The sequence below is a fragment of the Leucoraja erinacea genome, unplaced genomic scaffold (assembly GCF_028641065.1).
Source record: "Leucoraja erinacea ecotype New England unplaced genomic scaffold, Leri_hhj_1 Leri_238S, whole genome shotgun sequence".
NCBI lineage: Eukaryota > Metazoa > Chordata > Chondrichthyes > Rajiformes > Rajidae > Leucoraja > Leucoraja erinaceus.
In genome coordinates this window covers 75,001-96,359 of record NW_026576139.1, presented here as the reverse complement: position 1 = coordinate 96,359, position 21,359 = coordinate 75,001, and the positions used below count along the sequence as shown (strand labels likewise).

The window sequence follows — 21,359 nt, the reverse complement described above, 5'->3', positions numbered from 1 at the left end:
TGATGGGAAGATGGATGGAGCCAAATACAGGGCAATCTTGGAAGAAAATCTGTTGGAGTCTGCAAAAGACTTGAGACTGGGGCGGAGGTTCACCTTCCAGCAGGACAACGACCCTAAACATACAGCCAGAGCTACAATGGAATGGTTGAGATCAAAGCATATTCATGTGTTAGAATGGCCCAGTCAAAGTCCAGACCTAAATCCAATTGAGAATCTCTGGCAAGACTTGAAAATTGCTGTTCACAGACGCTCTCCATCCAATCTGACTGAGCTGGAGCTATTTTGCAAAGAAGAATGGGCAAACATTTCAGTCTCTAGATGTGCAAAGCTGGTAGAGACATACCCCAAAAGACTTGCAGCTGTAATTGCAGCGAAAGGTGGTTCTACAAAGTATTGACTCGGGGGAAGACTGAATACTTTTGCACGCCACACTTTTCAGTTTTTTATTTGGCCGATCTTCGGTTCATGAGTTGGACGGGGTGCCGGACTTTCCGTATAGCAGAACGCAAAGCCGCCTGGCGCCGCGCGCAAAGCCCAGCACGCGGGCCAAAACTCCTCAGCCGGCCCGCCGACTGGGCTTTGCGTGCAGTCCAGCACACGGGCCAACTTATCATTCACCCAGCCACGGCCGAGTCGGTCAACAAATTGCCGTGGGGAATTTGTCCCGTATTTTGACCTTTTGTCCCTTATTTGGGAGTGAGAAAGTTAGAAACACTAATATGTATATATGTGTATGTCATAGAGTGATACAATGTGGATACAGGCCCTTCGGCCCAACTTGCCCACATTGGCCAACATGTCCCAGCTACACTAGTCCCACCTGCCAGCATTTGCTCCATATCCCTCCAAACCTGTCCTATCCATGTACCGGTCTAACTGCTTCTTGAACAATGGGATTGTCCCAGCCTCAACTACCTCCTGTGGCAGCTTGTTCCATACACCCGCCAGCCTTTGTGTGAAAAAGTTACCCCTCAGATTCCTATTAAATCTTTTCCACTTCACCTTAAACCTATGTCCGCTGGTCCTCGATTCCCCTACTCTGGGCAAGAGACTCTGTGCATCTACCCGATCTATTCCTCTCATGATCTTATACACCTCTATAAGATCACCCCTCATCCTCCTGCGCACCAAGGAATAGAGACCCAGCCTGCTCAACCTCTCCCTGTAGCTCACACCCTCGAGTCCTGGCAACATCCTCGTAAATCTTCTCTGAACCATTTCCAGCTTGGCAACATCTTTCCTATAACATGGTGCCCGAAACTGAACACGTTACTCTAAATGCCGACACCACCATCTTATAGAACTGCAACATGACCTCCCGACTTCTATACTCATTGCTCTGACTGAAAAGTCTTGATGCCCGCCCTAACTACCTGAGATGCCACTTTCAATGAACGACGCGCCTGCAAGTCTAGATCCCCCCCTGCGCTACAAACTTCCCCAGAGCCCCCCACGGTTCACTGAGTAGGCCCTGCCCAGGTTAGTGCTCCTGAAATGCAGCACCTCGCTCTTCCCTGCATTTAATTGTGTCGCAAGGAACTGCGGATACTGGTTTACACTGAAGAAAGACACAGAATGCTGGAGTAATGGGGCTGTCCCACTGCGGGCAACCTAATCTGCGAGTTTAGAAGAGTTTGCCCTCGATTCAAACTCGCAGCATGGTCGACACGTGGTCCTAGGAGGTCACGGGAACTCCCCTTCATGCTCGAGGGAAGTCCCCGCATACTCACCGCCTCAGCTCGGTCGCGGAAAGTTTTCAGCATGTTGAAAAAATTTCCACGAGTAAAAATTGGTCGGCATGGTTCTTTTGAACTCGTAGCGCAGTGGAGCGGGGTAGCTGTGTAGTTACAGGCAGTCGAGGGCAGCCAGAGGCAATCTCCATCGCTGACCGGGCATTTTAATTGGCTCATTGGAGTTTTCAAGAACAAGGAAAACCGACCGGTAATGTTAAATGCCGTGTGTGTGTGTGTGTGTGTTTGTGTGTGTGTGTGTGTGTGTGTGTGTTTTTGTGTGTGTGTGTGTGTGTGTGTGTGTGTGTGTGTGTGTGTGTGTGTGTGTGTGTGTGTGTGTGTGTGTGTGTGTGTGTGTGCGTGTGTGAGTGTGCGTGTGTGTGCGTGTGTGCGTGTGTGCGCGTGGTGTGTGTGTGTGTGTGTGTGTGTGTGTGTGTGCGTGTGTGTGTGTGTGGGTGCGTGTGTGTGTGTGTGTGTGTGTTCGTGCGTGTGTGTGTCTGTGTGTGTGCGCGTATGTGTGTGTGTGCGTGTGCGTGCGTGTGTGTGTGTGTGTGTATGTGGATCGTGCTCGTGGTTTCATCGTTGACGGTCGATCCAGCTCGGGGTTTCCCAGGCGAGTGCCCTCGAGCTTGAAGGCCGAAGACGCTCTTCTGAACTCGCGGATTAGGTCGCCGCAGTGGCACAGCCCCTTAACTCAACGGGACAGGCAGCGTCTCTTGTGGGAAGTGTTGGGTGATGTTGGAGAAGGGCCTGGACCCGAAACGTCACCCCGTTCCTGCTCTCCAGTGGCAGCTGCCTGTCCCGCTGAGTCACTCCAGCATCTTCCCTGCGTTAAATTCCTGGTTGCGACTTGTCGTGTCGGGGCACAGGCGACGGCCGTTTCAATGAATACCTCATCCATTGACAGCCCATCGGCCGTCGAGCAGTCAGGGATGTCCGGGGCTGTGACAGGCGCTATAGAAATGCAAATTCACGGATGGATCTACAATTGGAGCTTTCAGCAACTCTCAGCTCCCCGGGTCCAAACCCTGGCTGGGCATGGGACAGTTTGTCAGTGGGAGGTTTCTGTACCAGAGGCAAGCCAGGCAAGAGTGTTTTATTGTCATATGTTCCAGATCGAACAATGACATTCTTACTGGCAGCAGCACAACAGGATATGTAAACAATACAAGACACGAGAAAAAAAAGTTCCTAGTACGTGCGTATATACACATAATCAAAGGTAGACACAAAATGCTGGAGTAACTCAGCAGGACAGGCAGCTTCTCTGGAGAGAAGGAACGGGTGACGTTTTCGGGTCGAGGCTGAAGAAGAGTCTCGACTCGACCCGAAACGTCGCCTATTCCTTCTCTCCTGAGATGCTGCCTCACCCGCTGAGTTACTCCAGCATTTTGCGTCGACCTTCGATTTTAACCAGCATCTGCAGTTCTTTCTTCCACATACTCAAACATACATAGTGAAAGGCCTGGATAGAGCGGATGTGGACAGGAGGTTTCCACTGGTGGGAGAGTCTAGCACTAGAGGTCACAGCTTCAGAATTAAAGGACGTTCTTTTAGGAGGATGAGGAGGAATTTCATCAGTCAGCGGGTGGTGAATCTGTGGAATTCATTGCCGCAGAAGGCTGTGGAGGCCAAGTCAGTGGATATTTTAAGGAGGAGATAGATATATTCTTGATTAGTGCGGGTGTCATAGAAACATAGAAACATAGAAATTAGGTGCAGGAGTAGGCCATTCGGCCCTTCGAGCCTGCACCGCCATCCAATATGATCATGGCTGATCATCCAACTCAGTAAACCCATCCCTGCCTTCTCTCCATACCCCCTGATCCCCTTAGCCACAAGGGCCACATCTAACTCCCTCTTAAATATAGCCAATGAACTGGCCTCAACTACCCTCTGTGGCAGAGAGTTCCAGAGATTTCACCACTCTCTGTGTAAAAAAGTTCTTCTCATCTCGGTTTTAAAGGAATTTGTTTTATCCTTAAGCTGTGACCCCTTGTCCTGGACTTCCCTAACATCGGGAACAATCTTCCTGCATCTAGCCTTCCAACCCCTTAAGAATTTTGTAAGTTTCTATAAGATCCCCTCTCAATCTCCTAAATTCTAGAGAGTATAAACCAAGTCTATCCAGTCTTTCTTCATAAGACAGTCCTGACATCCCAGGAATCAGTCTGGTGAACCTTCTCTGTACTCCCTCTATGGCAAGAATGTCTTTCCTCAGATTTGGAGACCAAAACTGTATGCAATACTCCAGGTGTGGTCTCACCAGTCAGGGGTTATGGGGAGTGTCAGGGGTTATGGGGAGATGGCAGGAGAATGGGGTTAAGAGGGAGAGATAGAAAAGCCACGATTGAATGGCGGAGTAGACTCGATGGGCCGAATGGCCTCATTCGATTTCTATTCCTTATGATCTTATGACACACACACAAATTGGCCTTCACCAGTCAGAGCATTGAGTGTAGACGTTGGGAGGTCATGTTGCAGTTGTATAAGACATTGGTGAGGCCACATTTCGTAAATTGTAAATTGTCCCTAGTGTGTAGGATAGTGCTAGTGTACGGGGTGATCGCTGGTTGGCGCGGACTTGGTGAGACAAACGGCTTGTTTCCACGCTGTATATCGGAAGTAAAGTCTAAAGTCCATGAAACTGATGCTGAGAACTCTGTATCTTTCCCTTTGCTCGACCTGTTGTACTGGAGTTTGACCTGATTGTATTTATGTAAGGTACATCTTGACCTTTAGACTTTAGAGATACTGCGCGGAAACAGGCCCTTCGGCCCACCGGGTTTGTGCCAACTAGTGATCCCCACACACACACTAGCACCATCCTACACGCTAGGGACAGTTCACAATTGACATTTTGACAAGCCAATTGATCCATAAACCTGCACGGCTTTGGAATGTTGGATGAAAACCGAGATCTGCTTAGATATCAATAATTCTTTTATTAATATGTGTGCCAAAGTGTAATGCAAATCTTTTTTTCCTTACCGATTAGAAGATTATTCAACGCTTATTATAGACAATAGACAATAGGTGCAGGAGTAGGTCATTCGGCCCTTCGAGCCTGCACCGCCATTCAATGTGATCGTGGCTGATCATCCCCAATCAGTACCCCGTTCCTGCCTTCTCCCCCTATCCCCTGACTCCGCTATCTCTAAGAGCCCTATCTAGCTCTCTCTTGAAAGTATCTAGAGATCCGGCCTCCACTGCCCTCTGAGGCAGAGAATTCCACAGACTCACCACTCTCTGTGAGAAAAAGTGTTTCCTCGCCTCCGTTGTAAATGGCTCCCTCCTTATTCTTAAACTGTGGCCCCTCGTTCTGGACTCCCCCAACATCGGAAACATGTTTCCTGCCTCAACCGTGTCCAAACCCTTAATAATCTTATATGTTTCAATAAGAACCCCTTTCATCCTTCTAAATTCCAGAGTGTACAAGCCCAGCCGCTCCATTCTCTCAGCATGGGCCAAATGCGGGCAGGTGGGACTAGTATAGCTGGGACATTGTTGGCCAGTGTGGTGTAGTTGGGCTGAAGTGCCTGTTTCCACACTGTATCACTCTATACATAATTGAAATAGCACGCTAAGAATGAGGGGTAAACCATTTAGAACGGAGACGAGGAAACACCTTTTCACACAGAGAGTGGCGAGTCTGTGGAATTTTCTGCCTCAGAGGGCGGTGGGGGCCGGTTCTCTGGATACATTTAAGAGAGAGCTAGATAGGGCTCTTAAAGATAGCGGAGTCAGGGGATATGGGAAGAAGGCAGGAACGGGGTACTGATTGTGGATGATCAGCCATGATCACATTGAATGGCGGTGCTGGGTCAAAGGGCCGAATGGCCTACTCCTGCACCTATTGTCTATTGTAAAACAAGGATTTCCAGGGTATTAATAATTTTAAAGCCACATATGCATCCACTAAGGCGTGTAGATATAATACAGTTAGTCAGAAGGATGGGAGGCAGACCGTGATGCTAATGAGGGCGTGTGAGACACATCATCGCCACAGAGCAGTAAATGGGTTCAGGACATAACGTCAGTGGCGGCTGAGAAATCCGCGGTTGCTGACAAACTCTCATCTATCTTCTAGCTGAAAAGATGACAGGACAAGAGACCCCTTTCTCTGCCTGTGACACGCCCAGGGCGGCCGCGACAAGCTGCTGGGTTGAGCTGCTCCTTCCAGCCGCCACTCCGACCGGGTTTACTTCAGTTTAGTTTGCTGGTGCAGCGCGGAGGCTGGCCCTTCGGCCCGTCGAGTCCGCGCGGCCCGGCGATCACGCCGCACACCAACACAACACACCATTCACATTTATACCAACGCCAATCAGCTTACTAACCTGTCGGTCTTTGGGGTGTGGGGAGGAGACCGGAGCACCCGGAGGAAACCCACGCAGGTCACGGGGGGAGAAGGGACAAACTCCGGTGCAGACGGAGCACGTGGCCGGGGTTGAACCCGGATTTCAGGCGCGGCGAGGCAGCAACTCTACCGCTGCGCCACCGTGCCGACACAGACACACAGACAGTTTGCCTGCAGCCCCCACCGCAATGGCACCGGCGGCTGTCAGAGGGGCTGGAGGGTTGTGTGAGTGAGTGTGAGTGTGAGTGAGTGCATGTGCGCTTGTGTGTGTGTGCCCGTGCGTGTGTGTGCATGTGTGTGTGTGCCCGTGCGTGTGTGTGCATGTGCACGCGTGTGTGTGTGCCCGTGTGTGTGTGTGCATGTGCGTTTGTGTGTGTGTACCCCGTGTGTGTGTGTGTGTGCGTGCATGTGCGCTTGTGTGTGTGTGCCCGTGTGTGTGTGTGCGTGCATGTGTGTGTGCGTGCGTGTGTGCGTGCTTGTGCGCGTGTGTGTGTGTGCCCGTGTGTGTGTGTGTACGTGTGCGTGCATGTGTGTGTGCATGCATGTTTACATGTGTGTGCGTGCATGCGTGCCCTTGCCTGCGTGTGTGTGTGTATGTGTGCTCATGGGTGTGTGTGTGGGTGTGAGAGTGTGCGCTTGCCTGCATGTGCGAGAGTGTGCGTACGTGTGTGCGCGTGCGTGTATGTGCGTTCGTTTGTATGCATGTGTGCGCGCGTTTGTATGTGAGTGTGCGTGTGTATGTGCGTGTGTGCATGCTTGTGTGCATGTGTGTGCATGTGTGGGTTCACATGTATGTGTGTGCGTGCGTGCGTGTACGTGTATGTGTGTGTGTGAGAGTCGGGTGGTGCTTTATCAGCAATAATCAATAGTGATGAATGTACATTCCCCACCCTCCACCCCTTTTCTGGACATTAACTCTCCAAACACAATAAATAGCCCGGTGAGCGGACGATGCCTCTGCTCCCTCACCCCCTCGCAACAAACACCTGCTCCGTGCCGATGCTCAAGGCCCTACTACCCCCAGAGAAGGGGGAAGATGGGGGGGGAAAGAAGGAGATAAACAGGGATGAAATAGGGGGAAAGAGGGAGTGTGAGAGAGAGGGAAAGGGAGAGGAGGAGAGACAGAGAAACTAGGGAGAGGGAGAGAGGGAGGGGGAGACAGGGGAAGAGGAAGGGAGGCCGAGAAGGGTGAAATGGGATGAGGGAGGGGAAGGGAAAATGGAGAGGGAGAGAAGGGGGAAGAGAAAGGGAGAATGAGAAAAGTGGAGAGGGTGACGAAGAAGAGAGAGAGAGGGGGAGAGAGAGGAGAGAAGAAGGGAGAGAGGGGGGAGTGAGAGAGAGGGGGGGAGAGAGGGAGAGAGACGAGGGAGCGAGAGATAGATGGTTAGAGGGGATATAATCATATAACAATTACACCACGGAAACAGGCCATCTCGGCCCTTCTAGTCCGTGCCGAACACGTATTCTCACCTAGTCCCATCTACCTGCACTCACCCTCCATTCCTTTCCCGTCCATATACCTATCCAATTTAATTTCAGGAGGGATGAGGAGGAGAGAGAAAGATGGCGAGGGGAGGAGGAGGGGAGAGGAAGAGGGAGAGAGAGAAAGAGAGAGACCAGGCAGGCCAGGCCTCTACCTGAAGGCCCGAAAGCCAAACACAGTGTTGACGTTTGTAGGCCCGAGCCCTGTGGGAGAAGTCAGCCCGCGGGGAGGAGGGGAGCGGGGGGGGGCGAGGGAGCGAGGGGGGGGGTGAGGGGGGGGGGTGAGCGGGGCGTCAATCGCATCCTGCGGGTCTTCAGTCACACATTTGAAACAAAGGCTTACTTGTCTCAAGTCGATGAAGGCCAACTGCAGTGTGTCCCCTTGGAAGCCAGGCACCGGCCCAGAACTGGCAAAGTCTGTGGGAAAGAAAAGAGGATAAAAACATCTCTAAACAACCATGGACGGGGAGATTGGCAGATGGATGACAGCGCAGACAGCGGGGCCAAGCCAGTGGACTACCATTCTCCTCAGAGATCATGTCTTCCCTCCTTACACCTCTTTGTTAACCCGTCAAAAATTCTGTCATCCAAACACCATTAATTCCGAGCCTTGACAGCTAGGAACTGTACTGACCAGCCTAAAATTTATTCCCATGGGCTGTTTTAGCTTCATGGATTTTTTTTTCCGTTCCCCTCTCTCTCAAACGAACAAACAGCTTGCGAATGGCTCCGTGACACAATAAAATCTACAGCTGGGGAAATCCTTTCAGTTCTGTCAAACTGATGTGGTCTTTCTGCCCCGCGCTGTTCTCACTGTGGGATTCTTTCAATTACACGCCTGTCACCTGCTTTTATTAATGTTAATAAGAGAAGATTAAAAGCTTCAATCGACCCCTCAAATGCCCACCTCACTGCTCCCCCCCACTCTCTCTCCCCCCATTTCTCCCCCTCTCTCTGACTCTCTCCTCCTCTCTCCCCATCTTTCCCCCTCTCTCTGACTCTCCTCCTCCTCTCCCCCCATCTCTCCCCTCTCTCCCCCTCCTCCTCCTCTCATCTTCCCCATCTCTCCCCCCTCTCCTCTGACTCTCTCCCCCCTCCCCCCCCTCCCCCCTCCCCTCTCCTCCTCTCTCTCTCTCCCTCTCTCCCCCTCTCTCTCTCTCTCTCTCTCTCTGTATGTCTGTCTGTCTCTCTCTGTCTCATTCTCTCTCTCTCCCTCTCCTCTCTCTCCCTCTCTCTCTCTCTCCCTCTCTCCCCTCTCTCTCTCTCTCTCTCTCTCTCTCTCCCTCTCTCTCCTCTCTCTCTCCTCTCTCTCTCTCCCTCTCTCTCTCCCTCTCTCTCTCCCCCCCCTGCTCTCTCCCTCTCTCTCTCCCTCCTCTATTCTCTCTCTGAGGGTCTCTCTCTCTCTCCCTCTCTCTCTCCCTCTCTCTCTCTCTCTCTCTCTCTCTCTCTCTCTCTCTCTCTCTCTCTCTCTCTCTCTCTCCTCTCCTCTCTCTCTCTCTCCTCTCTCTCTCTCTCCCTCTCTCTCCCCCCTCTCTCTCTCCTCTCTCTCCCCCTCTCTCTCTCTCTCTCTCTCTCTCTCTCTCCCTCTCTCTCTCTCCCTCTCCCTCTCTCTGTCTCTCTCTCCGTCTCTCTCTCTCTCTCTCCCTCTCTCTCTCTCCCAATCTCTCTCCCCCCCTCTCTTTCCCCCTCCCCCTCTTGGTGGGTGTATGGAACGAGCTGCCAGAGGAGGTAGGAGGGTTATGGTAGATGGGACTAGGTGAGAGTAAGTGTTCGGCACAGACTAGAAGGGCCGAGATGGCCTGTTTCCGTGCTGTAATCGTTATATGGTTATATGGTTGAGGCTGGGATTAGAAGCAGTTAAATAGGTGGATGGATAGGACTGGTTTGGAGAGTTATGGACCAAAAGTAGGCAGGTGGGACATGTTTTGGTCGGTGTGGGCAAGTTGGGCCAAAGGGCCTGTTTCCACATTTTATCAATTATCAATTATCAATAATATGGTACAATGGTGCAGCTGGTAAAGCTGTTGCCTCACAGCACCCGAGACCTGGGTTCGATCCTGACTTCGGGTGCCCACTATGTGAAATCACACGGAATAGGAGTAGAATTAGGCCATTCGGCCCATCAAGTCTACTCTGCCATTCAATCATGGCTGATCTATCTCTCTCACAGAGGGCGGTGGAGGCGGATTCTCTGGATACTTTCAAGAGAGAGCTAGATAGGGCTCTTAAAGATAGTAGAGTCAGGGGATATGGGGAGAAGGCAGCAACGGGGTACTGATTGGGGATGATCAGCCATGATCACATTGAATGGCGGTGCTGGCTCGAAGGACCGAATGGCCTCCTCCTGCACCCTATTGTCTATTGTCCTAACCCCATTCTCCTGCCTTCTCCCCATAACCCCTGACACCCGTACTAATCAAGAATCAATCTATCTCTGCATGAAAAATATTCACTGACTTGGCCTCCACAGCCTTCTGTGGCAAAGAATTCCACAGTTTCACCACCATCTGCACCTCCAGATTCAATTACACGAAAATGCATTTCGTTGTCTCCGTACTGTACACTGACAATGACAATTAAAGTTGAATCTGAATCTCTGACTAAATAAATTCTTCCTCATCTCCTTCTTAAAAGAACGCCCTTTAATTCTGAGGCTGTGACCTCTAGTCCTAGACTCCCCCACTAGTGGAAACATCCTCTCCACATCCATACCAGGTTTTTGGGTTGGACACAAAGAGCTGGAGTAACTGGAGAGAAGGAATGGGTGACGTTTCGGGTCGAGGCCGAAGAAGGAACTCGACCCGAAACGTCACCAATTCCTTCTCTCCACCGATGGGCTGAGTTACTCCAGCATTTTGTGTCTACCTTCGATTTAAACCAGCAACTGCAGTTCCTTCCTGCAGGTTTTGGGGTTAATTGGCTTCTGTAAAATGCCCGCACTGTGCAGAGAGCGGATGAAAAGTGGGATAACTGAACTAGTGTGAGCGGGTGATCGATGGTCGGCCTGGGCTCGGACGAAGGCCTGTTTCTGTGCAGCCTTTAATATAAAATAATATAAGGGAATAAATTAACAAACAGTCGTACGAGGTACAGAAGTGGTAGGTGAGATATTAATGAACTCATTTTAAGGGAATAAGTTAGGTCTTTATTCTCTGGAGCGCAGAAGGTTAAGGTCTTTAGACCTTGATAGAGGTCTTTAAAATGATGAGAGGGATAGACAGAGTTGATGTGGACAAGCTTTTCCCTTTGAGAATAGGGAAGATTCAAACAAGAAGACATGACTTCAGAATTAAGGGACAGAAGTTTAGGGGTAACATGAGGGGGAACTTCTTTACTCAGAGAGTGGTAGCGGTGTGAGATGAGCTTCCAGTGGAAGTGGTGGAGGCAGGTTCGTTGGTATCATTTAAAAATAAATTGGATAGGCATATGGATGAGAAGGGAATGGAGGGTTATTGTATGAGTGCAGGCAGGTGGGACTAAGGGAAAAAAAAGTTGTTCGGCACGGACTTGTAGGGCCGAGATGGCCTGTTTCCGTGCTGTAATTGTTATATGGTTATATAAGGGGTTGAATGTGTGGATGGCTCTATTGAAAGGAAATTACAGAGAGTTGTGTGGATGCAGCCCAGACCATCGCACCCAAACCAACCTCCCTTCCATTGACTCCATCTCCACCTCACGCTGCCTCGGCAAGGCCAGCAGCATCATCAAGGACCAGTCTCACCCCGGCCACTCCCTCTTCTCCCCTCTCCCATCGGGCAGAAGTGTGAAAACGCACACCTCCAGATTCAGGGACAGTTTCTTCCCGGCTGTTATCAGTCGAGATGACCAGTAGTTTGAATACGCAAATGCACGGTGGCGCAGCGGTAGAGTCGCTGCCTCACAGCGCCAGAGATTCGGGTTCCATCCTGACTACGGGCGCTGTCTGCACGGAGTTTGCACGTTCTCCCCGTGACCTGCGTGGGATTTCTCCGGGTGCTCCGGTTTCCTCCCACGCTCCAAAGACGTGCAGGTTTGTAGGTTAATTGGCTTCTGTAAATGGTCCATAGTGTGTGGGATAGAACTAGTGCACCGGTGACCAATGGTCAGTGTGAATTCGGAGGGCCGAAGGGCCTGTTTCCCCCAGTGCACCTCTGGACTAAACTGAGCTAATTCTCCCAGATTCAGGGACAGGCAACTGAACCATCAGCCAGAGTGTGGTCCTGACCTCACATCTATCCCATGGAAGACCTTTGAGCCACCTTTAATCGGACTTCATCTTGATTGTATAGTCTTTCCGCTGACTGGGCAGCACACAACGAAAAGGCGTTTCACTGTACCTTTGGTACGCGTGACAATAAACAACAGACAATAGGTGCGGGAGTTGGCCATTTGGCCCTTCGAGCCAGCACCGCCATTCAATGTGATCATGGCTGATCATCCCCAATCAGTACCCCGTTCCTGCCTTCTCCCCCCATATCCCCTGACTCCGCTATCTTTAAGAGCCCTATCTAGCTCTCTCTTGAAAGTATCCAGAGAGCCGGCCTCCACCGCCCTCTGAGGCAGAGAATTCCGCACTCACTTGAAGACGATATACGAAACTCTACTAAACTAAACATTTTTTACACAGAGTATCTGGAAGGTGCTGCCATGGGTAACGGTGCTGGAAGATATATTGACTTTGACGATAGGCAGATAGATATGCAAGGAATAGAGGGATGTGGATTTTGTGGGCCTTAATGTATTCCCTCATGTATTGGACTCATGAAAGGTAACAGCTTTATTTTATCTGCCCCAATATATTCATCCATTCAGATGTCCTCAATTGAAACATAGAAAATAGGTGGAGTTTCGGCCCTTCGAGCCAGGGCCATTCAATGATCATGGCTGATCTTCCCAATCACCCAGTTCCTGCTTTATTGATTCCGACTCGAAGAGCTAAATCTAACTCTCTCTTGAAAACATCCAGTGAATTGGCCTCCAGTGCCTTCTGTGCCAGAGAATTTTTACTCTCAGTTTTTTTTCCCTCCCAGTCATATATAATCATAGGTGCAGGAGTAGGCCATTAATGTTATTGGCTGATCGGCCCCAAAGGTCTAAGCAGGTCAGAGGGGATAGAGCCTTTTCTGTTTGCTCCGGCCTCTGGAACACCTTGCCGTTGCACATCAGACAATAGACAATTCATCTGCAAATCCACCCTACTCATTTTTATTCTCTGGCTTTCGACACTGGCTGAGCCATTGTTTCTGTTTTAGTGCTTTTAATGTCTTTTAATTTTTACAGTTTTATAGTCCTTTGTTTTACGGTTTTTAATGGTTTGTAATAACTTCTTGTCCATGAGTTCTCATGTACACTTTGTGCAACTGCAGTTGTTGAAAGTGCCCCAATCAGTACCCCCGTTCCTGCCTTCTCCCCATATCCGCTATATCTTCAAGAGCCCTCTCTACCTCTCTCTTGAAAGCATCCAGAGAACTGGCCACCTCCCTCTGAGGCAGAGAATTCCACAGACTCACAACTCTCTATGTGAAAAAAATGGCCTACCCCTTATTCTTAAACTGTCCACAGTTGAGTAAATGCTTACGTTTGGACAACATTACGACAAATTCTAACCTTCCAACTTGGTGCATCTGTATCCCAATCCCTCTAGAGCTGAGAACGTCTTCCTGAATGTGTGAATGGATCGAGTGCAGGGAAGATTTACGAGGATGTTGCCAGGACTCGATGGGCTGAGCTACAGGGAGAGGTTGAGTAGGCTGGGTCTCTATTCCCTGGAGCGCAGAAGGATGAGGGGTGATCTTATAGAGAGATGAGAGATAGGATAGATGCACAGTCTTGTACCCAGAGAAGGGGAATCGAGAAGCAGAGGACATAGGTTAAAGGTGAGGGGGAAAAGAAAGGTAACTTTGTCTCACAGAGGGTGGTGGGTGTATGGAACGATCTGCCGGAGGAGATAGTTGAGGCAGGGACTGCAACGTATAGATGGGCACATGCATAGGGAAGATTTAGATGGGATGAGGGATGTGGAGTATTGTGTGCAGTTTTGTTCCCCTAATTTGAGGAAGGACATTCTTGCTATTGAGGGAGTGCAGCGTAGGTTTACAAGGTTAATTCCCGGGATGGCGGGATTGTCATATGCTAAGAGAATGGAGCAGCTGGGCTTGTACACTCTGAAGTTTAGAAGGATGAGAGGAGATCTCATTGAAACATTTCAGATTGTTAAGGGCTTGGATACGCTAGAGGCAGGAAACATGTTGGAGGAGTCCAGAGCCATGATCACATTGAATGGCGGTGCTGGCTCAAAGGGCCAAATGGCCTGCTCCTGCACCTATTGTCTATTGTCTATTGAATGCATTTCGTTGTCTCTGTACTGTACACTGACAATGACAATTAAAATTGAATCTGAATCTGAATCTGAATCTGATTGGCTTTTCTGAATTGCCCCTGGTCTGTCTGTTGGCCAGCATGGACTCGGTGGGCAGAAGGGCCTGTTACCACACTGTATCTCAAAAGGAAACTAAACGTGTTTCATCTGTGTAGGTAGGAACTTCCGATGCCAGCTTACACCGAAGAAAGACACAAAATGCTGGAGTAACTCAGCGGGACAGGCGGCATCTCTGGAGAGAAGGAATGGGCGACGTTTCGGGTCGGGACTGTCAGACCCAGGCAGTCTGAAGAAGGGTCTCGACCCGAAACGTCACCTAATCCTTCTCTCCAGAGATGATGCCTGTCCCGCTGAGTTACTCCAGCATTTTGTGTCTACCTTATATGATTTACGTGGCTGGCTTAACACAATAAAACTCTCTTCTGTGGCCTACTATACCTACCTCAACCACCACCTACCTGGCAGCATGTTCCAGGCACTCACCACCCTTCATAAGTTCATGTGATAGGAGCAGAATTAGGCCATTCAGCCCATCAAGTCCACTCTGCCATTCAATCATGGCTGATCTATCTTTCCCTCTCAACCCCATTCTCCTGCCTTCTCCCCGTGACCCCAGACACCCGCACTAATCAACAATCTATCTATCCCTGTCTTAAAAACACCCATTGGCTTGGCCCCCACAGCCATTTGTGGCAAAGAATTCCACAGATTCACCACCCTCTGTCGAAATAAATTCCTCCTCATCTCCATTCTACAGGTACATCCTCTAATTCTGAGGCTGTACCCTCTGTTCCTGGTCTCTCCCACTAGTGGAAACATCCTCTCCACATCCACTCTATCCAGGCCTTTCGCTATTCTGGTAACGTTTCAATCAGGTCCTCACCTCATCCTTCGAAACTCCAGCGAGTACAGACCCAGTGCTCGCCATATGTTAACCCACTCATTCCTGGGATCATTCTTGTAAACCTCCTCTGGACCCTCTCTGTGAAGACATCCTTCCTCATTTAGAGGGCCCAAAAATTGCTGACAATATGTCAAATGCGGCCCCACCAGCGCCTTGTAGGGAATCAGCATTACCTGTCTGTTCTAGTCCTGTCAAAATTATTGCAGGCCTTACGTTTGCCTTCCTGACTACCGATTTGACGCACGCTCTGTGCAACAATACGTTCCCCCTTTTAAACGTAGCCCTCGGGATCGCCATCACCTTTGCCACCGCGACAGCAGAAAGTGGTTGCACCTGCAGCCTTTCAGCCTCTTCTCAACCTGCCTTCTCCCCATATGGATAGACTTGGTTTATACTCTCTAGAATTTAGGAGATTGAGAGGGGATCTTATAGAAACTTACAAAATTCTTAAGGGGTTGGACAGGCTAGATGCAGGAAGATTGTTCCCGATGTTGGGGAAATCCAGGACAAGGGGTCACAGCTTAAGGATAAGGGGGAAATCCTTTAAAACCGAGATGAGGAGAACTCTTTTCACACAGAGAGTGGTGAATCTCTGGAACTCTCTGCCACAGAGGGTAGTTGAGGCCAGTTCATTGGCTGTATTTAAGAGGGAGTTAGATGTGGCCCTTGTGGCCAAGGGGATCAGAGGGTATGGAGAGAAGGCAGGTTCAGGATACTGAGTTGGATGATCAGCCATGATCATATTAAAAGGCGGTGCAGGCTCGAAGGGCCGAATGGCCTACTCCTGCACCTAATTTCTATGTTTCTATGTTTCTATCTCCCCTGACTCTGCTACCTTTAAGAGCCCTATCTAGCTCTCTCTTGAAAGTATCCAGACAGCAGACACAAAAACCAAATCATATGGTCATGAGTGATAGGGGGATAGAATTTCTGCCTCCGAACCCTATTCTCCTGCCTTCTCCCCATAACCCCTGACATCCATACTAGTCAAGAATCTGTCTAACTCTGCTTTAAACCTATCCACTGACTAGGCCCGACTACTGGGATGGCGGGACTGTCATATGCTGAGAGAATGGAGCAGCTGGGCTTGTACACTCTAGTTTAGACGGATGAGAGGAAATCTCATTGAAACATATAAGATTGTTAAGGGCTTGGACACGCTAGAGGCAGGAAACATGTTCCCGATGTTGGGGGAGTCCAGAACCAGGGGCCACACAGTTTAAGAATAAGGAGTAAGCCGTTTAGAACGGAGATGAGGAAACACTTTTTCACACAGAGGGTGGTGAGATTGTGGAATTCTCAGCCTAAGACGGTGGTGGAGGCCGGTTCTCTGGAGACTTTCACGAGAGGGCAAGATAGGGCTCTTAAAGATAGCGGAGTCAGGGGATATGGGGAGAATGCAGGAACGGGGTACTGATTGGGGATGATCAGCCATGATCACATTGAATGGCGGTGCTGGCTCGAAGGGCCGAATGGCCTCCTCCTGCACCTATTGTCTATTGTCTATTGCCTCCACAGCCGTCCGCGGCAAAGAATTCCGCAGACTCACAGAGGAATTTTTCATGACTTTCTGGAGGGTTTATAAAAACGAGGGGAGCTTATAACCATTAGGAGGGTATTCATCTCAATGGAAGAAGCAGCTGTCTGGAACGGCTGATAACAGGAGTCCCCTCATTACAGTCAATCTTCCTAATTCCTGCCTGTCCAAGACAGCTTAATAGTGATCGAAAGACTCCGCTAACTGTCCACGCACCACGGCACTGTTTAAACGGGACGGTGGGATGGGGGGCGGTGGAGGGGTTCATTTTCCTTCCCTCCCCCCTCCTCCTCCCCCACTCCCCTCCTCCCTCTCCTCTCCTCCTCCCCACTCCCCCTCCTCCTCCCCCCACTTCCCTCCCCCTCCTCCTCCCCATTCCCCTCCTCCCCCTCTCCCTCTCCTCCCCCCCCCACCCCCCCCACTCCTCCCTAACCCTCCTCCAACCCCTCCCCCTCTCCTCTCCTCCTCCCCCACTCCCCTCCTCCTCCTCCCTCCCCTTCCCCCTTCTCCCCCCCACCCCAACTCCCCTCCTCCTCCCCCCACTCCCCCCCCTCCCCCCACTCCCCTCCTCCCCCCACTCCCTCCCCCCCTCCTCCTCCCACTCCTCCCCTCCTCCCTTTTCTCTCCTCCTCCCCCCCTCCTCCTCCTCCTCCCCCACTCCCCCCTCCTCCCCCATTCCCCCTCCTCCCCCACCCCTCCCCTCCTCCTCCTCCCCCACTCCCTCCCCTCCCCCCCCTCTCCCCCTCCCCTCCCCCACTCCTCCCCTACCCCCTCCTCCTCCACCCCCCACTCCCTCCCCTCCTACTCCCCCCTCCCCTCCTCCCCCACTCCCTCCCCCTCCTCCCCAGCCCCCCCCTCCCCTCCCCCCTCCTCCTCCCCCCCTCCCTCCCCTCCTACCCCCACCCCCTCCCCCCCACTCCCTCCCCTCCTCCCCCACTCCCCCCCCCCCTCCTCCTCCCCCCACTCCCCCCCCCTCCTCCTCCTCCCCCACACTCCCTCCCCCCTCCTCCTCCCCCTCCCTTCCCCTCCTCCCCAGCCCCCTCTCCCTCCCCTCCTCCTCCTCCCCCCTCCCTCCCCTCCTCCTCCTCACCCACTCCCTCCCCTCCACCCCCCCCCCTCCCCCCACTCCCTCCCCTCCTCCTCCTCCCCCACTCCCCTCCTCCATTCCCCTCCTCTCCCCCACTCCCCCCCTCCTCCTCCTCCCCCTTCCCCTCCCCTCCCCCCCATTCCCCTCCTCCCCCACAACTCCCCTCCCTCCCTCCTCCCCCACTCCTTCTCCTCTCCTCCCCCCCCCCCCTCCTCCCCATTCCCTCTCCTCCTCCCCCCTCCTCCTCCTCCCCCTCCTCCACCCCACCCCCACTCCCTCTCCTCCTCCCCCTTCCCCTTCCCCCCCACCCCAACTCACCCTCCCTCTCCCCTACTCCCCTCCACTCCTCCTACTACCCCCACCCCCCCCTCCCCCCTCCTCCCACAACCTACCCCACTCCATCCCCCCTACTCCACACACCTCTCCTCCCCTCCCCCCTCCTCCTCCCCCACTCCCCCTCCTCCCCCCACCCCCCCCCCACCGCACATGGGCAAGAGAAGTCACGAGAAAACCTGTTATTGATCCCGCAAGCTAACACTCTCTTCACACCACCCTCACCCCTCTCCCTCCCTCCCCACCCTCACCCCCCCATTTCCCCCTCCCCCGCCCCAAATGACATCGTAAACAGAACCGGGACAATAGGGCATTTTACTGGAGAGCAAAAGCATTTGGTGGGAGCTGTCCCCGACCGGCCGGCTGTAGCTTTGGCAACCTCCTGCGATGACAGTGAGGAATAGCCGGGTTAAGGCACCGCCATCAATCTCAATTAGAGTGACTACAATGTGAGCGGCGTCTCTCTGGGCTGGGAGAGGTCACCTGGCCTCAGAGGACAGGTTAGAGGCACCTGCTAATCACCGCCCAGCCGCCCATTCTCAAGGCTTGGTGTACAATCCCCTGTCGCAAGCCACCGACCCATTCCCCCCCCCCCCCCCCAGACTCCCCCCCCCCCCCCAACCCCCCCCCCCCCCCCCCCACCCCCCCAAACGCCAAACTGTACGGAGTTTGTACGTTCCCCCCATGACCTCCTCCCGCACTCCAAAGACACACAGGTTAATTGCCTAGGAATAAACATTTACAAGTGGAGTTTAGAAGGATGAGAGGGCATCTCATTGAAACGTATAAGATTGTTAAGGGTTTGCACAGGCTAGAGGCAGGAAACATGTTCCCGATGTTGGGGGAGTCCAGAACCAGGGGCCACACACAGTTTAAGAATAAGGGGTAAGCCATTTAGAACGGAGACGAGGAAACACTTTTTCTCACAGAGTGTTGTGAGTCTGTGGAATTCTCTGCCTCAGAGGGCAGTGGAGGCAGGTTCTCTGGATGCTTTCAAGAGAGAGCTAGATGGGGCTCTTAAAAATAGCGGATATGGGGAGAAGGCAGGAACGGGGTACTGATTGGGGATGATCAGCCATGATCACATTGCATGGCGGTGCTGGCTCGAAGGGCCGAATGGCCTCCTCCTGCACCTATTGTCTATTGTCTATTGTCTGTCGACTTTGCCAGCCTAGCCCTGTAGATATGGCAACCTCCGGCTCGTGTGGCTGATGTAGTAAACACCTCACAGCTCGGCAATGGCGGGCGTAAGGCGTTTTAATGAATTGTGACTGCCTCGTGTGCCATTAAACATAATTGAGTCAGACCCTGGGCCCCCCCCCCCCTTTGTAACATTTACGTTCATGTAATGAGAGGTGTTGGCTGGAGGCCAGAACACTCCAGCACTCTTCCACTAATCACCGTCTCCGCTTTATTGAGCCGTTAATTTGCTTTTATTAGGGGTGGGTGAGGGGGGTGGGGGGGGAAAGCTGGACATTTTTACAGGAGAACGCAGGGTCTGTGGAGTCCACACGGTGTCTTGTAAACTGCAGCTGGGGCTTTATAGAGCAGCTTGTGGCTCTTGCAAAGACCATTCACCCATGCTCCAAAGACCATGGACCACAGGGCAGCACAGTGGCGCAACGGTAGAAGTTACCGCGTTTTGGTTCATTGTCACGTGTACCGAGGTACAGTGAAAAGCTGTCGTCGTGTGTTAGCCAGTCAGTGGAAAGACAATACGTGGTTACAATCGAGTGTATCGATACATAGGGGAAGAACGTTTAGTGCAAGGTAAAGCCAGCAAAGTCCGATCAAGGATAGTCCGAGGGTCTCCAATGAGGTAGATAGTAGTTCAGCACCGCTCTCTGGTTGTGGTAGGATGGTTCAGTTGCCTGATAACAGCCGGGAAGAAACTGTCCCTGAATCTGGAGGTGTGCGTTTTCACACTTCTGTACCTCTTGCCCGATGGGGGAGGGGAGAAGAGGGAGTGGCCGGGGTGAGACTGGTCCTTGATGATGCTGCTGGCCTTGCCGAGGCAGCGTGAGGTGTAGATGGAGTCAATGGAAGGGGGGTCGGTTTGTGTGATGGTCTGGGTTTTATTATGTAGCGTGCGGCTGTTCCAAAGAGGTGTTGGGGGTCATGGGGAGAAGGCAGGAGAATGAGGGAGAGATAGATCAGCCATGACTTTGGTGCTTTCCCTCACAGTGGGAAACTTTAGATACTGCTGTGTGGGGATGTTTTATATTGAACTCTATCATGTGTTGCGTTGTTTATTTTATTGTATGGCTATATGGTGATCACATTTCACTGTGTGCCAACTGGCACATGTGACAAATAAATGTATCTTGTATCTTGTATGAGTGAATGGGAGAGTAGACTTAATGGGCTGAATGGCCTTATTCTGCTTCTACTACTTGTGAATGTGAGCATCGGTCACAACCTGAAACGTCTCCGATTCCTATTCTCCAGAGATGCTGTCTGACCCGCTGAGTTATTACAGATTTTTGAGTATGTCAGAGTAAGGGACATTGGGACTCATACATGGACAGGAAAGGTGTAGAGGGATGTGGGCCAGACACGGACAAATGGGACAAGGTTCGATGGGAAATGTTGGTCAGCATGGATGAGTTGGGCCGAATGGTCTGTTTCTGTGCCAAGGTACTGTCCGATTCACCTCTACCCCATTGCGGACATTGGACATTGTCTCTGGACCTGGTGCGCTACAATGCTGAGAACTATATTCTGCATTCTGTATAGAAACATAGAAATATAGAAATTAGGTGCAGGAGTAGGCCATTCGGCCTTCGAGCCTGCACCGCAATGCAATTTGATCATGGCTGATCATCCAACTCAGTATCCTGTACCTGCCTTCTCTCCATACCCCCTGATCCCTTTAGCCACAAGGGCCACATATAACTCCCTCTTAAATATAGCCAATGAACTGGCCTCAACTACCTTCTGTGGCAGAGAATTCCACAGATTCACCACTCTCTGTGTGAAAAATGTTTTTCTCATCTCGGTCCTAAAAGATTTCCCCCTTACCCTTAAACTGTGACTCCTTGTTCTGGACTTCCCCAACATCGGAAACAATCTTCCTACATCTAGCTTGTCCAACCGCTTAAGAATTTTGTACGTTTCTATAAGATCCCCCCTCAATTTTCTAAATTCTAGCCAGTACAAGCCGAGTCTATCCAGTCTTTCTTCATATGAAAGTCCTGCCATCCCAGGAATCAGTCTGGTGAACCTTTTCAGTACTCCCTCTATGGCAAGAATGTCTTTCCTCAGATTAGGAGACCAAAACTGTACGCAATACTCCAGGTGTGGTCTCACCAAGACCCTGTACAACTGCAGTGGAATCTCCCTGCTCCTATACTCAAATCCTTTTGCTATGAAAGCTAACATACCATTCGCTTTCTTCACTGCCTGCTGCACCTGCATGCCTACCTTCAATGACTGGTGTACCATGACACCCAGGTCTCGTTGCATCTCCCCTTTGCCTAATCGGCCACCATTTAGATAAGTATCTTCCCCCCTTTGTTCCACCTATTGTACTGGAGTTTGAACTGACTGGATGTATCTATGTAGGGTCACT

The 21,359-nt window shown here is 51.4% G+C and overlaps 1 protein-coding gene across 1 annotated transcript in view; it reads right to left on the bottom strand.

The window, feature by feature from the left end:
- Positions 1-2,561: 2,561 nt before the first annotated feature.
- The window catches only part of LOC129716449 (exocyst complex component 6B-like), a 77,203-nt gene continuing 58,405 nt past the window's right edge, over positions 2,562-21,359 (bottom strand). Inside the window, exons 7-8 of the mRNA XM_055666318.1 lie at positions 7,892-7,986; positions 2,562-2,684 (exon numbers count right to left, since the gene is read on the bottom strand). Of these exons, the coding sequence (XP_055522293.1) occupies positions 2,562-2,684; positions 7,892-7,986 (218 nt within the window). The remainder of the gene's footprint in view (positions 2,685-7,891; positions 7,987-21,359) is intronic.